Source organism: Notothenia coriiceps, unplaced genomic scaffold, assembly GCF_000735185.1.
Source record: "Notothenia coriiceps isolate Sejong01 unplaced genomic scaffold, NC01 NC01_scaffold00031749, whole genome shotgun sequence".
Classification (NCBI taxonomy): domain Eukaryota; kingdom Metazoa; phylum Chordata; class Actinopteri; order Perciformes; family Nototheniidae; genus Notothenia; species Notothenia coriiceps.
The window spans coordinates 1-15,049 of record NW_011364450.1 but is presented as its reverse complement, the minus strand read 5'-3'; the positions used below and the strand labels follow the sequence as shown (position 1 = coordinate 15,049).

At 40.3% G+C, this 15,049-nt stretch overlaps 2 protein-coding genes across 2 annotated transcripts; one reads left to right on the top strand and one right to left on the bottom strand.

Moving 5' to 3' along the window:
• The first annotated feature begins 200 nt into the window (after positions 1-200).
• Positions 201-4,842, top strand: LOC104960229 (PI-PLC X domain-containing protein 1). Its single transcript, XM_010788209.1, has 7 exons — positions 201-474; positions 1,262-1,398; positions 2,278-2,403; positions 2,499-2,654; positions 2,872-2,984; positions 3,583-3,653; positions 4,298-4,842. The coding sequence occupies exons 1-7, from the start codon at positions 372-374 to the stop codon at positions 4,594-4,596; spliced, it is 1,005 nt and encodes a 334-aa protein (XP_010786511.1). The 5' UTR covers positions 201-371; the 3' UTR covers positions 4,597-4,842.
• A 2,661-nt stretch (positions 4,843-7,503) lies between these two features.
• LOC104960228 (collagen alpha-1(XVIII) chain-like) lies at positions 7,504-10,549 on the bottom strand. The gene is made up of 7 exons (XM_010788207.1): positions 10,451-10,549; positions 10,222-10,350; positions 9,878-9,910; positions 9,070-9,777; positions 8,575-8,772; positions 8,069-8,178; positions 7,504-7,786 (listed from the first exon to the last, which is right to left on the bottom strand). The coding sequence occupies exons 1-7, from the start codon at positions 10,520-10,522 to the stop codon at positions 7,573-7,575; spliced, it is 1,464 nt and encodes a 487-aa protein (XP_010786509.1). The 5' UTR covers positions 10,523-10,549; the 3' UTR covers positions 7,504-7,572.
• Between the last annotated feature and the right edge of the window lie 4,500 nt (positions 10,550-15,049).

Here is a 15,049-nt window from a genome sequence, read left to right as displayed (position 1 = left end):
CAGCTATTACAAATTAAATGTAGATCAATAATGCATTTTCTTTTAGAGAGAGGTTTAGGACTAAATACTATGATGCTATTATACATTTTCTGTGAATTTAACTACTTGTTACACGACAAATAGTTCAAGAGTGGGTCAGGCTTTTGTTTCGAAATGTAAATTCCGTCGCGTTTTTATTTTGAAAGATGACGTAACAGGAAGTGTTTTCCTTTTTTACAGGCGTTAGCTTGAAAACGTTATATATCCGGAAAATTTTATAAACAAACTGTGATTGTTGTCTTGTATTCCAAAACGAGGAAGAGGAACATGTTGCCAACAGTAAGTATTTAGTTGAACAGGGAGGAAGTCAACGATATTTCAGGTATAAAAACATGGAAGACGAAGAGCGGCTACAGCTCGGAGGGAACCCGGACTGGATGTCCCTTCTGCCCGCAGAGCTGTTGGATGTCCCGCTGTGGAACCTGGCCATACCCGGTAAAACAGAAACACTTCCTTTTTCTATTTCTATTTAATGTTTTTATGAAAATGTACCTGTTCTTTTCATATGAGAAGTCCAATTTATTTTCATAGTTTTCATGTCATATGACCATGACCTAATTACTCCAGACGATAGGACACACCTCTTTTTTAGATTTGAGTACTTCTATTTTATTTATTATTTGCATGAAAAACAACCTATAACAATGCTATTTGTATAGTTTTTGATTTAGCTAATTACTTTGCAGATTCAGAGCCTTAATACAAAATAGAAATCCAGTAACTTGTTATGATATCTTATTATATATAGTTACCCAGCAGTATACTATCAGTTATGTTCCACCTTTACCAGCTGCAACATAAGGTGTTTTACATATTAATCCATCACTTAATATAATGCAATAATATAGGCCAGGCATTCTGCATACTGAGCCCAAAACACATCAGAATCGTCATTTAAATATTGATATATAAAGTAGAAGAAGCACTTAAATCCACTAAAAAATAAGTATTTCTCATGAGTGTATTAATAACATCTGGTTTGTAGCTGGAGTCACTGGGGACACATGATCTCTCTGAATATATGTTGCACATTTCTGCAAACGTACCAGGCAATAAACTAGATTCTGATTCTGACTAACTGAAAGGATCTTCTAATACTTTTACTCAGGTACTTTAACGGAGTACGTCTACACTGTTATTACTACTGTCACTTTAAAGAGTACTTTCCCCTCTGCTTTGGGGCATATTGTTGAGTGTGTCTGCCCTCCGTCTCTGACCACAGGCAGCCATGACAGCATGTCTTTCTGCCTGGACGTCTCCTCTCCTGTCCTGAAATCAGAGCCCCGCCTCCTCAGAGTGATTGACAGGCTGTGTCCCTGCTGGACTCGACCCTGCATCTACCGCTGGGCCACCACACAGGTAGAGATGTACTGTATGTGACACGTACAATCATTGAGGCCTGCCCTTCAGTGGATTTGAAGGGAGACAATCTGATGGTGCGTTCAGGTGGCTTTCCACAACTTGTAAAGTCAAACATTTCCAGGTTTTTTCCCCCCTGTATGTGCTCAAAGTCACTGGCAGCAAACTGAAAGGCCTCTTTACAAAGATTACTGAAGTAGAGGTACACAATTAACAAAGTACTGCAGCACAAACACCCTAGTCAGGATTTTATTGCTAAGATATGATTTCTACATGTTTACCTGAAACTATTTTTCTGAATAACACATTATGTAAAAAGAAAAAAACAACTCTGCTCTATTTAATTCAATTTGAATTAATTAGATTTTTTTTGCAGAAGTCTGAGAACTATTTTCACGGAAAATGTCCTCTGCTCTCTGTAATTATAATTGATTAGATTATTATGGCTTAATGCTGGTAGGTAATGTTTACTTGGAAACATATGCTCTGTTTATTCAGATGGACCAGATACCTAATAGTGCAAAGGGAAGATTTTATTTACTTGAGAGTTTGATTTAATTGGAGCTAACACTCTTTAATTAAATTTGAGCAATTATTTTGAATCAGGAAATACTCGTGATTGGATTTAGGCGATCTCTCTAATTGAGAACCACATGCACATTTTCCCCAGTAAAACAACTTTCTTTTGAATTCTGAAATATTTATGATGATACATAAGTTTACACAATGAAGTGTGAATAAAGGTGTGTTCAGATATGACTTGTTATATTTCAAAAGTGCCTCATAAATTGTATTTTCTACAAAGAAAAGCTGTGAAATGCATTGGATTATCATACATTTGACATTGATTCCCTTTTGTCTTCTTCCCCGTGTGTGTAGCAGTCGGTCCTGAGTGATCAGTGTGATCTGGGAATTCGTTTCTTTGACCTGCGGATCGCCAGGAAGCCATCAGGGGGCGGGAAACTGTTTTTCGCCCACGGCATTTACACACTGATCACTGTGAAGGTACACACACTCAGTCTCAGCTTTGAATGGGGTTTACATTAAAAACATCATCGAGGAAAATGAGAAAAAAGAGAATACAAAATGTGTGTGTGCAGGAGGCCCTGGGGGAACTGGCTACCTGGTTAGACACTCATCCGAAAGAGATCATCATCATTGCCTGCTCTCATTTCGAGTCACTGACCGATGAAGATCACTGCCAGCTTGCAGATTACATCATCTCCCTTTTTGGAAAGAAACTATGCTCTTCAGAGGTAACACAGTTGTCATTTTTCTAAATAAGATCATCAAATCCTTTTATAAATATCAAATATATTCTTCTTTTAGCCTTACTAATGTGTTTTTGCTGACTAATACAAATGTACATTGGGTATACTTAGATTTCTAACCACTCGAAAATGTCACAGACTTAATAATACATACAAAAAAATATATATATATGGTTTTTGAATAATATATGTTTATTTGCAGGACAGTCCCACCTTGCGTTCCTGTTGGTGTAGAGGTCAGCAGGTTGTAGTTTCCTATGATGACCAGCAGATGGTGCTGCAGCACCCTGAGCTGTGGACTGGGATACCTTACTGGTAAAGAGAGGCGAAGTCCCGCCCATCTACTTCAGACCCATGGGACCTTATTTCAGAAAAATTATGTATTGAAGTCAATGGGGAGAGAAAACGTATCTTTCGATCCTGTTTGAATTGTGCCACGAATTACACATATGATGTTTGTAAATCTTCAAAAATAATTTCCATGTCAAAAAAGTCACAGTTTGTCTTAAAACTGTTAAAATAAGACTGAAAAATACGCAACTAGAAAGACTACAAATCCCAGAGTCCCGGTCCCGCATACTGGCTCTTACGGAACCGACTAACTCCCCTTGTGTTAAAAAGTGTTACTTCACAGTTTTACGACACATTTTTATGATTGACAAACATCATATGTGTAATTCGTGGCACAATTCAAACGGGATCGAAAGATAATCTGTCTCTTTCCATTGACTTCAATACATAATTTTTCCGAAATAAGGTCCCATGGAGCCCCCCCGGAAAGGGAGGGACTTCACCTCTCTATACAAATCTCTAATTGTTCTTTATTAGATACATGAATTTATGTAGTTTTGCTGATTTATGGAATTAGCTCAAAACTATTAAAAACATTTAACTGACTCTGGCTCTTGTTCAGGTATGCTGACAGTTCGGACCCTAAGAAAGTGATCGCCTATCTGGAGGAGCAGAAACACAAAGGAAGACCAGGTAGGCTGAAGAGGAAGATATATTACTCTAAAAATGAACTTAGTTTGAAGTAAAAGTCCTGCAAAAGTGGCACCTGTGCTGAATACTGATTTAATCATATTTGAATATTCCTTTTATGTGATGAGACCACCTTAATACCTCACATACTGTTGAGTAATTCAATCTGTAGCCATTATTTAAATATTTAATAAATGTGCAGATTATTTTCTCAATGAATTTCTCTATAAAACATCACAATATAGAAAATGTCCATCCCAGGATTTCAAAGTCCAAAGTGATGTCTTTAAGTGTCTTGTTTCGTCAGTTCAAACCCAAAGATTTTCTATTTTAAATGATTTGGCATTTATTTTTGGTCTTCTTATCAATTAGTCAACTATAGTTGTATTACTTGACTGTATTTATGATCCCTATTAATATTAAGTGTATTTTTTCCTGGGGTCCACACAAAGGCAAGACATTTAAACATCATATTCTCATCAGTCCACAAAGTCAACAAAACCAAACAAAGTAAAAGAATAGATGTCTCTCACATTCATGTCACATACGAGTAAAAAGCAATATATTCAAAATAACAACAAGTGGAATAAAATTGAAAAACTCATGTACTTAACTTTTTGATATTCACCTGTCTGCTTTTCTCACAGATGGTTTCTACGTCAGTGGGCTGAACCTGACAGAAGACGCTGCGTACATCCTGCTGCACCCCCTGCAGGACATGAGGACCCTGACCCTGAGGGCTCTCTCTCTGCTGCTCCGCTGGGCGAGCGAGCAGCAGCCGGGGGGCGGGGCGGGGGGGCTCAACGTCCTCTGCTGCGACTTCGTGGACGTCAGTCACTTCTGCTCGCTGGTGATCCGCCTGAACTACAAGAAAGTGCTCGCTGCTCCTCGGGCCGTCTGTACTGTGCCGAGAGCAACAGCAGAAAAATGTTGGCTGTTGCCATAGCAACCAGACTGGACATCCAACATAGGAACTCTTGGAAGTCAGCATTTATTATATCAGTGAAAGTGCCAATTACTGTGAATACTGTCACTTTTAAACGTGTCACTCTTACCTCTTGTACACAAGTTCATGTATTGTTTTACAGATTGTACATATATTTGAATTTTGTACATACTTTTTCGGTTCGCATGCTATTTGGGAGTATTAACCTATGTACATTATATAAATAAAAGCTTTTATATATTTTTATACTATTGCTGCAGATCTTCTATTTAATGATCTTAGATATCACGTGGTATCCTATTTAAATCCCTTTACAATTTCAGTATTTTATGACATGTCCATTGGGGATGGGAATTGGAAAGCAAATTTATATTTGAATATTCGACCCCCAAAAAAACGGTTAACCGATTTTACATATCCTATAAAAAAAGTTTTATTAATAAATGCATTTTCAAATAAATATAGAAACCAAACCAAGTTTTCTTTGATATTTATCTCAAGATATTTAAAATGGCACTGTCGTATACATTTAATTAATCCATTTGATAATATGTAATCAACTTGGTCACCCCTCCGATCAAAATAAATATCAAAGATAGCATAAATAAAATAAAATAAAATATTCGAATACCTGAATCATTTTGAGTATTCGATTAATCGTTCCCATCCCTAGTGTTCATACAATTTCCTCCATTACTGACAATCTACATTCAAAATAATTGAAACAAATTGTAGTTTTCCTGAAGTTGTAGTTATATTGCTGTATAAAACTGCTTCAGCAAATCACTAACCCCCCCCCACTATTGAGCCGACATCAATCCATGGAATGGTTTCTGGAGTCAGGCAGGCTGCCGGTCACATGAGGACACAGGTAGCTCTTCACTAACGAACAAACGAGACGCAGCTGTGCAGGCAGCTGGCCAATGACAGGAAGACGACGAACACACAGGAATATGACAGACGGCACCGCAGAAAATCTGAGTTAGAGAGACAGGAGGCATCAAATTCTGTTTCCTCGCAGAGAAGGAGACAACACTCACACTTTCCACACAGGTTTATTCAAGCAGATGCAGCATTTTAAAAGGATGCTCATCAACACAAAGTAAAAAACAGATAATAATGATCTTACTGCAGTTGTTAAGGCACGTGGAAACTAATGAAAGGCTGTGTTGGAAGTTTAACCGCAGAGTGCTGTCAGCTAGCTGCAGTGCATTTACTGTTTGTGAACAAATAAAAACAAATAGAGAAATAAAAAGCAACAGTGCATAGACAAACAGTTATGGCTGAATCCTGTCCAGATATCTGTAGGTACATTTGTTTGCATATTTCCTGCACAAACTTTGTATCAGGAAATGTGTGTGTAAGGCTGCACATCTTCTGGGTATATTTGGAAATGTTATTATTCACACACTATACTAGAAAATGCACGGTTTATAAAAAATAAATATCCCTTTGTTACTGCAAAAAATACGGAAACATCTTCCCATGTAAGACAGTCACAACATAAAAAAGACTATTACTGAAGTGCTATGGGTTACAGGTTACATCAGTGTAAAAGAAAGGAAGTTAAACCATTTTTAATAAACAATAACTCAGGTTTATGTTGGACGCTGAAATGTGTGGATAACTGCACCGATGCCCACCTGAGTATTTCAATTTTCCACTCTAGCTCCGACATAGACTGTATATAGAAAGTTAATGTGGAATTAAAGCCACAGGAGACCTTGTTTTAAATCATTATTAACACTGCTCTTCAGGTATTAGGGTTGTAAATATGAAGAAGAAAGGGACACATGAAATCTACCTGTTTTTTCGAAATGTAACTCACACAGACGTACTTTCTACTCATGATCACAGTGGTTTATCCCTTTTCTGAGATACATTTATTTCCCTTTTATGGATAAAAATGACGGGGGTGCTGTTGTGTGACATATCTGGCAAGAGATATTAATTATAACATTTCCCCTTGTTGAGGAAATATTATAAAAATGTAATTATTCGTGCCATTTCCTGAAAACTAGCTTTGAAAAATCACAAAAGTTGTTTAGCATCAAAGCTTTTAAAAATAATATCCAAATATCCTTAAAGATTGCTTCTGGATAAGAAACATATACGTTTATTCATAAAGGAATCTAAAATGTATATAATACATTATTTTTTGTCGTATATATTGGACAAGAAAATGGGTTTTCATCTTTAATTATGAAAGGAATTTTGTTTATTGTGCATATAATTGAATGTTTTTCCATCTAAATGGTTAGAAGAGTCTTTGAGGATTTTGGAAAGTTCTTTAAAATACCATAAATTGATGTTGAATCGTACATTTTTTGGTAATAAACACATCTATGTAATGGTATTACACAAGAGGCACAAACCTGTGACCCTGACACTTTGGATAAGCCTATCTATAAACAGTATTGGGACTACTTTCTAAGAAGTAAATTGCCTCTATAAAATCAGCCTGTGTGTTCTTAAGCATAAAGCACCAAGCGTCAACATTTATATCAGCATTTAAGCGATTGCTAGCTTAAAAGTGGAAAAGAACCATTCACAGACAAGCGAGCGTCCCTGCTGGAAACACACTGTTGCCTTGTGTACTTCCAATATGGCTGCCGCAGGGTGTGTTACTGTATATATCCTGAGTTTAAACAAAGGTTCAACATGTGGGAGGGTCCTGTATAGCACCATATGGGAATGGCTTACAAACAAACTAATTATTCATAAGAGGAAAACATATTTACAACATACTGAAAAGTATGGACAAAAGCATGGCTTCGGGAGGTGTCCAGTGTGTGTGTGTGTGTGTGTGTGTGTGTGTGTGTGTGTGTGTGTGTGTGTGTGTGTGTGTGTGTGTGTGTGTGTGTGTGTGTGTGTGTGTGTGTGTGTGTGTGTGTGTGTGTGTGTGTGTGTGTGTGTGTGTGTGTGTGTGTGTGTGTGTGTGTGTGTGTGTGTGTGTGTGTGTGTGTGTGTGTGTGTTTATCTCTTGGCCTGGCCGATGTAGCTGTTCTCGATGCACAGCACCACGTAGGAGCCGGAGCAGCTGCTGGGGGTCTGCTGCAGCAGGTTGCCGCTCCGCAGCTCCGCAGCCGTGCCGCTCAGCGCCCGCTCGCCCACCCGCCAGCCCTCACAGATGTTGTCCACCTGACCCCTCCCCGCGGCGTTCGACCCGTGCCACAGCATCTTCTCCGGCCTGGGAAACATGGGGAAAGAGGACATTTTAGAACTCCAACACCTGAAGAGCAGTGTAAATAATTATTTTAAACTAGGTTTCCAGTGGCTTTAATTCCACATTTACTCTTGATATATATTATTTGTTGGTGATAGAGTGGGAAATGGAGTAATTGAAATGCGAGTATTGGTGTAGTCATCCACACACTTCAGCGTCAATAATAATAGTACATTTGTGTCTATTTTGATTACTGCATACCAACTAAATTCCGTTAAGGTGGTTTGGGGATGACTTTTGTCTCACCATGTGCTGTCGTTGAGGACGTCTTTGCCATCGAAGGAGTACATCGGCACGTTGTCCTTCATCCTGCCCTCATTAAACATGGCGTCCCAGCTGTCATACAGAACCTCGTCCTGATGAAGGTGACACACAAAAAATCAGTGCAAAGATCTGGAGAAGAATATAGAACTGGTGGGCAGATAGTTACACAGATTATTACAATTATAACGATTGTAAATAGTTTTTAGGGATCGATTATTTGTATTGCACTTTCACATAAAAGTTCTGCTTTTCCTTCCATGTGCTGCTTCACTCCTGCAAATGTACAACTCTTTGCATCAAAATAGGACCAAAAAAAAATCGCACGTTTCCAGTCATTTCATCTTTGATTATGAGACGATAAAGCCATTAATATAACCCTCTTCTGTTTCTAGCTTCATATCAACATGCAGACATGAGACCTTCTTATTGGACCCTTGAGAAGAATATTAACAATATCCTTAAATATCCAGAAACCCTCTGCTGGCTACCTTCAGGTTGACTATGGGCAGGTGGTCCCTGTCGCTCCGGCGCACGATGCTGTGCAGGTCCTGCAGTTTGGCGGAGAGGAAGGCCCGGAAAGTTCCCTTCATCCCGATGGCCTGAGCCTGGGTGAAGCACTGGTAGTCTGCTCCGCGGATCCCCCGCATGGAGCCGGAGTGGGGGCTGTTCAGGGCGATGAGGTGGAGCTGGGGAACACCAACATGTACAGCATTCATATTTGATTTCATTAAAAAACTTTAGCGGAGATGTGAGCAACTGTGGTCACGGTAAATACACATGTTTACATATTATTGTATATACTGTTCAATGTGCATGTTTACTTTTTATTACTATATCATTTTTTTAACAGAGAATATTTTCTTTGTTTAATTTAATTCAATCTTTCTTTGCACATTTAACAAATAGCAACCGTCACAGTTTACCCCCCAGGATCTATAAAGTATTCAGATTAAATGCGATGGTGTGGAAGTGGTCTCTCTTACCCCTGCTCCTGAGGTATGATGGTGCACTGGAGTGTGGGGCACACGAGGAGGGGGTCTTCGCTGAGGAGTGACGGCGTAGCGAGGGTCCTCGTAGCGGGAGTCCGGGTACGCAGGGCGCTCCTGAGCCGTGTTGACAGAAACCCTCCCGTCCGGTTGGTTCAGGCGGTCTGTGTAACTCGGGAAACGTGGATCTGTGGGTGGTGGGAACCGAGGGTCCGGCTGATACCGGGGGTCAGGGTTGGAGGGATATCTGGGGTCAGGGTGGGAGGGGTATCTGGGATCAGGGTTGGACGGGTACTGTGGTTCCTGGCGTGTAGGGTGGTGAGGGTCCTGGTGTGTAGGGTGGCGAGGGTCCTGGTGTGTAGGTTGGTGAGGGTGGTGAGGGTCCTGGTGTGTAGGTTGGTGAGGGTCCTGGTGTGTAGGTTGGTGAGGGTGGCGAGGGTCCTGGTGTGCAGGGTGGTGAGGGTCCTGGTGTGTCGGGTGGTGAGGATCCTGGTGTGTTGGGTGGTGAGGGTCCTGGTGTGTAGGGTGGTGAGGGTCCTGGTGTGTAGGGTGGTGAGGGTCCTGGTGTGTAGGGTGGTGAGGGTCCGGGTAGACGGGGCTCTCAGGTTGCCTTTGGGAGTCGTGTACGGAGGGGTCGGTGTTTTCGGTGTGGTGGGGGGAGTAGGGGACAACAGGTGGGGGCTCCACAGCTGCAACCTCGTTACCCTGGAAATAATGGGCATTATGTGAATGAACATAACGTGCATTATGTACATTAAGACAATGGTCATTGTACAGTATGTGAAGGAGAAGCCAAAACACTCACATCTACAACGGGCAGAGCAATGTAATCCCCAAGCTGCAAAATAAAGAGACAACAGAAATATAGAGGGGGTTACAGTATGTATGCATGGGGGTTGCAATATGACGTAGGTGTAAATACATAACATAAATAAATGAATAAATACAGAAATAAATAAATATAGGCACAAGAATTGTTCAAATTAAATAAATAAATATTGGAATAAAAACATTTTTAAAATTCTTAAATAAATAAATATATAGGAATAAATTTTTTTATAAATATAGGAATACAATTTGTTTTTTAAATAATTACATTAATAAATGTAATATGTCCGGCTGATGTAAGACAGTAAGTTAATACTTCACCTGGACTTGACGAATGCCCCCCCGGACCCTCAGGTAGAGATCAGTTTGATCTATGATGTAGACCAGAGAGCCCTCAGGCTGTCTTCTGGCGGTGGCTGTCATGGTGTCATACGTCCTCAACACCGTCACCTACAACCACAGAAACACTCTTACAGCTCAGCTACGGCTACATTACCGCTGGTGTTTGTATCTCGTGGTGTTCTGTAAGATAATAAAACTGCTTATTCACCCCTGAGGAGTATCCAGGTAGTCCAGGTGTTCCAGGTGGTCCCGGGGGTCCAGGAATATTGATAGCTGTCATAACAAAAGGGAGGGGATCACATGACTGTATGCAGACTTAATTGCAGTGGTGGGTATTCAAGTAGAAATACATTAATCATACAAATACGTATCTCTTCATTAGATGCAATTCTTAACATAACTGCATTATTTTAAAACATGTCCTCAACAGGTGATAATAAATGTGAGTGCTGTCATTAATTAACATGCTCAGGAATGTAATACAACAAAAACATATTTCTTATGTCAATTACTGAATCCTAGTTTGAGAGGTTTCAGCGCAGTCCGGATCGTGTGTGGAGATCTTATTTGTCGCTGAATATTATAACTATGTGTTGCTAAGTCTCAATAAACGTAGGGAGAAGAGTGTAGACCAATTCAAATGAAGTAAAAGCACACACTTTCTCACAAATGCACAAAGAATTCAGCAAAACTACGCGAGTAACAATTTATAAACAAATTACTAAAGTAAATGTGACGCGTTATTACCATGGTATTATTACCATGGTTATTACCATGGTTATTGGGCTGCACATAACTGGTGCGCAGGTGCGCATGCGCACCTCCGCCAAAAAAAGAGCACCGGGTCATTTGAAAAAAGGCGCATTAGCGTACCAACATTGAGAGAGAGAGAGAGGGAGAGAGAGAAGGGAGAAGAGAAAAGAGAGGAGAGAGAAGAGAGGAGAGAGAAGAGAGGAGAGAGAGAAGAGAGAAGAGAGGAGAGAGGAGAGAGAGAGAGAGAGAGAAAGATATTTGCGAGTTGCATATGAACTCAGGGCCGGTGTTCCGGATTAACTGGTTCCCTCGTTAACTGGTTTCCCGATCAACTGGGGTGATTTTTTAAATACATCTTTTGGTATATTTGGCTCGGTAGGAAGACTTTGATGCACATTCAATACCAGTTTGTGAGGTCGCACTGGCGTTATAACTTTTCGCCTAGGGCGCCAGATCTGGGGAGGCGCTGCGCTGGCAGTTCTGGGAGGGAAAACACATTTTGGACCGTTGGTGCTCATCCTAATTTTCGGCCTTGATGTAACAATATTCATAATTAAGTAAATGTAACACCCTTTTCACCCCGGTTACACGTTTCATTTGCCCTGTACGATGGGCGCTGTAAGTGATGAAAATGGGGGATGTTGGCTTATCTGGCGCCCGCAGCTCACAGCCAAAGTGCNAGATTCAACTGAAATCTTTTAAAAAATAAAGAAAAAGTTGATCTGTATCCAAGTTTAAGTGTCCTTTGTTTCCACAATGCTACACTTACACATAATGATGCAAGTACAAATTCCCCACTCGCCGCCCCAGTCATAGCTCCTGTAAAGAAGGTGGCTAGTGGGAGTGGGCATATGAGAGTGATAAACCGCAGGCAGTACTATCATGGTGCTATGCGGGTACAGGGACATTACGGCCGGCGTATTACGGTCAGAGAACACACTACGTCTAGACTAGAGCAGTGTTAATTTCGTCAACGAAAACTATGACGAAAAATGATCGTCAACAACCTTTTTTACATGACTAAGACGAGACGATGACGAGCTAAAAATAGATTCTTGTTAACAAAAATTTGACGAAATGTATATTTTGTTTTCGTTGACGAGACGAGACGGGACTAAGGTGTTAATGGAGGACTATCGGACATTCAAAATGCAGGGTATTTCCCCCCAATTGTCTGTCTTGTCTGTCAAAATGCATCTTACGTTTCTAACTTGCAATATCATTATTTCCGCTCTCTTCACTCCAGAAGAGCGATCTCCCTGTGTCTCTCTGTGTGCGGGGGGCGGGGCCTAACAGACACGCTGCAGCGGCACACAGAGATCTGCCGGGGACGGAGCGTTCAGAAGTATAGAGACACTCTACAAGGCTCGATGTGGACAAAGCTTGTTTGCCTTTAGTGTTTTCGCGTTGCGTTGACACGAGTAGAGTAGTCTGTCCAAACAGCCGGCCAAAAGGCATCATATTCAGTCGGAGAAATGCACAATTTTCGACTTCCTTAACTCGTAGCTCTGTTGCCCCAATTACGAGAAACGTTATCACGTCAGGTGTGCAGAGGTGGGAGAAATACTCTGATCTTGTAGTTAAGTAAAACAATACCATAGTGTAGGAAGAGTTCCTCAAGTAAAAGTATGATCATCAAAATATAGTTAAAGTAGCGACAGTAAAAGTAGTAATTGTGCACAAGCTACCCAGTATACTGCAGGGTAGCTTGTGAATTTACTCCAGGTGGAACTGAGGTCTGATTTAACACTTGATTATATTTCACATCATTCATCCACATCTGTAAAGTAACTAAAGGTATTAAATACATGTAGTGGAGTAGAAGTACACCATTTACCTCTGAACTGTAGTGGCGTAGAAGTACACAGTAGCAAAATATTTAAATACTCCAGTAAAGTACCACAACATTTTACTCAAGTTCAGTACAATATTTTAACATAATTATATACATTTCATTTATTTCACATTTAAATAAAGCAATTAATTTGGTTAACAATTTGTTAGTTTTTCCCTTTAAAAAATAACAAAAAGTAAATACAAGAATACCGTTAAAGTACCGGATCGATAAGCACTATCGATAAGACTAGTAGTACCGTAGAAAACCTTAACGATACCCATCCCTAGATATTACACAATTAAAGTGTTGAGAGAGTGAAATGTTGCTTTACGAATGTCAACACTTGATGCTGTCACCTTGATTCCAATGTCAGAAACCTGTATTTGCCTAACTGAATTGGTTTAAAGAGAGAAAACATTTTGACTAAAAGTAGACTAAAACGTTTTGAGTTTTCGTCGACTAAAACTAATAACCATTTTCGTCTAAAGACTAAATAAAAAACAGCTGCCAAAATGAACACTGCTTCAAGCGGGTCATGCCAGAGTAAGAGCTGGTGAGTTAGTGCCAAGGCCTTCATGAACTCAACAAGTGCTTTTTCTTTTACTGCTTGAATTTGCTTTTGTAAACTTCTCGAACTGGAATAAGGAATTATAATTAGTTATTTGTTCAGAAATGGTCTGACATAATGAATGAAAGAAAGAAGATGGATCACTCTATAGATCGTCCTGCTGTGGATGGTGTGACTCGAGAGAAGGATAAAGAAAAGCAATGTTCAAAAGAAAGAAGACTAAGATGTGATGTGAAGGAAACAGGGATCAAAGCACGATAACAAGAGAACAGTATCTGAGTAAACGCTCTTCATTGCACTGGAGAGAAAGAGAGTTTTACCTTGACGGTCATCTCGGTGACGAAGATGGCAGTGAAGACGTAGTTGGAAATTGTGAGAAAAACCCGTTCCTGTCAGAGAAGAAGAGAGAAGACTACATCTGAGAGAAACTACAGAAAAAGTGCAGCGGCAAAGAAAGACACATTTATTTAAAGTGGCAGCTCAGGAAGTCCAACGTTCAGAGCTTCGTGCTTCAAAGCCGATTCAGTGTTTATTACGTCAACGAAAACTATGACGAAAAATGTTCGTCAACGACCTTTTTTACAAGGCTAAGAGACGAGCTAAAAATAGATTCTTGATAACGAAAACTATGACGAAATGTATATTTAGTTTTCGTTGACGAGACGGGACGGGACTAAGGTGTTAATGGTGGACTATCGGACAATCAAAAGTGTCCGTCTTGTCTGTCAAAATGCATCTTACGTTTCTAACTTGCAATATCATTATTTCCGCTGTCTTCACTCCAGAAGAGCGATCTCCCTGTGTCTCTCTGTGTGCGGGGGGCGGGGCCTAACAGACACGCTGCAGCGGACACAGAGATCTGCCGGGGACGGAGCGTTCAGAGAGTACAGAGACACATTTTGACTAAAATGTAATTTTTCATCGACTAAAAGTAGACTAAAACTACGAAGGATAGGAATGACTCAAATGTGACTAAAACTAATAACCATTTCGTCTAAAGACTAAATCAAAAACAGCTGCCAAAATTAACACTGAGCCGATTTCATCTGAGTGTTTATGCTATTACATTTAAATTGGATTTATTAAATGTGATTAAATGCCAGATGTGAAAGAGTTGCCTTGCTTTCATTTGATCTGCCGACCCTGTAACACATCTGGTGCTGCTTGATTCCAGGAGCATCGCTTGATGCCAAAATCAAGAGAGAGCTCGGAGCAATGATTGCGAAGCGGCGTTTTTTGAAGTTGGTCTTCAAACAATAAATAGAGAAGATGATTTAATTCTTTTTTTTTTAAATGTATTTTTACAAACTGAATAATTAACCTTAGCATGTTCTCATATCATATGTGCACCTTGAATATGTTACGACTCTGGGTCGTTAGGTCATTTGTGTGTATATTTTTCCCTCCTTCTGTATCTGTGAGTGTGTGAGTGTGTGTGTGTGTGTGTGTGTGTGTGTGAGTGAGTGAGTGAGTGAGCGAGCAGGTGGTGCCCGTTAGCTGACTAGCTTCCCTCGTCAGGCTGATTGGTCCACCTGAGGAGACGGGAGCATTTTTAAGCCGTGCAGTTCCTCGGGGCTCTCTCTCTGACTCAACTTCTCCTACTCCAACGCTGCGCTTGTTAAGATCTTTTGTCCTGTTGTGCTGTGTTC

Bases quoted from the DNA above. Each gene is read 5' to 3' on its own strand.
- LOC104960228 (XM_010788207.1), bottom strand. From the start codon at position 10,522: ATGACAGCTATCAATATTCCTGGACCCCCGGGACCACCTGGAACACCT. The intron at 9,778-9,877 runs GTGAGTGTTTTG...CATTATTTCCAG, and splicing joins TTGCTCTGCCCGTTGTAGAT to GGTAACGAGGTTGCAGCTGT. The intron at 7,787-8,068 runs GTGAGACAAAAG...CATGTTTCCCAG, and splicing joins GTCCTCAACGACAGCACATG to GCCGGAGAAGATGCTGTGGC.
- LOC104960229 (XM_010788209.1), top strand. From the start codon at position 372: ATGGAAGACGAAGAGCGGCTACAGCTCGGAGGGAACCCGGACTGGATG. The intron at 475-1,261 runs GTAAAACAGAAA...CTCTGACCACAG, and splicing joins GTGGAACCTGGCCATACCCG to GCAGCCATGACAGCATGTCT. The intron at 2,985-3,582 runs GTAAAGAGAGGC...GCTCTTGTTCAG, and splicing joins TGGACTGGGATACCTTACTG to GTATGCTGACAGTTCGGACC.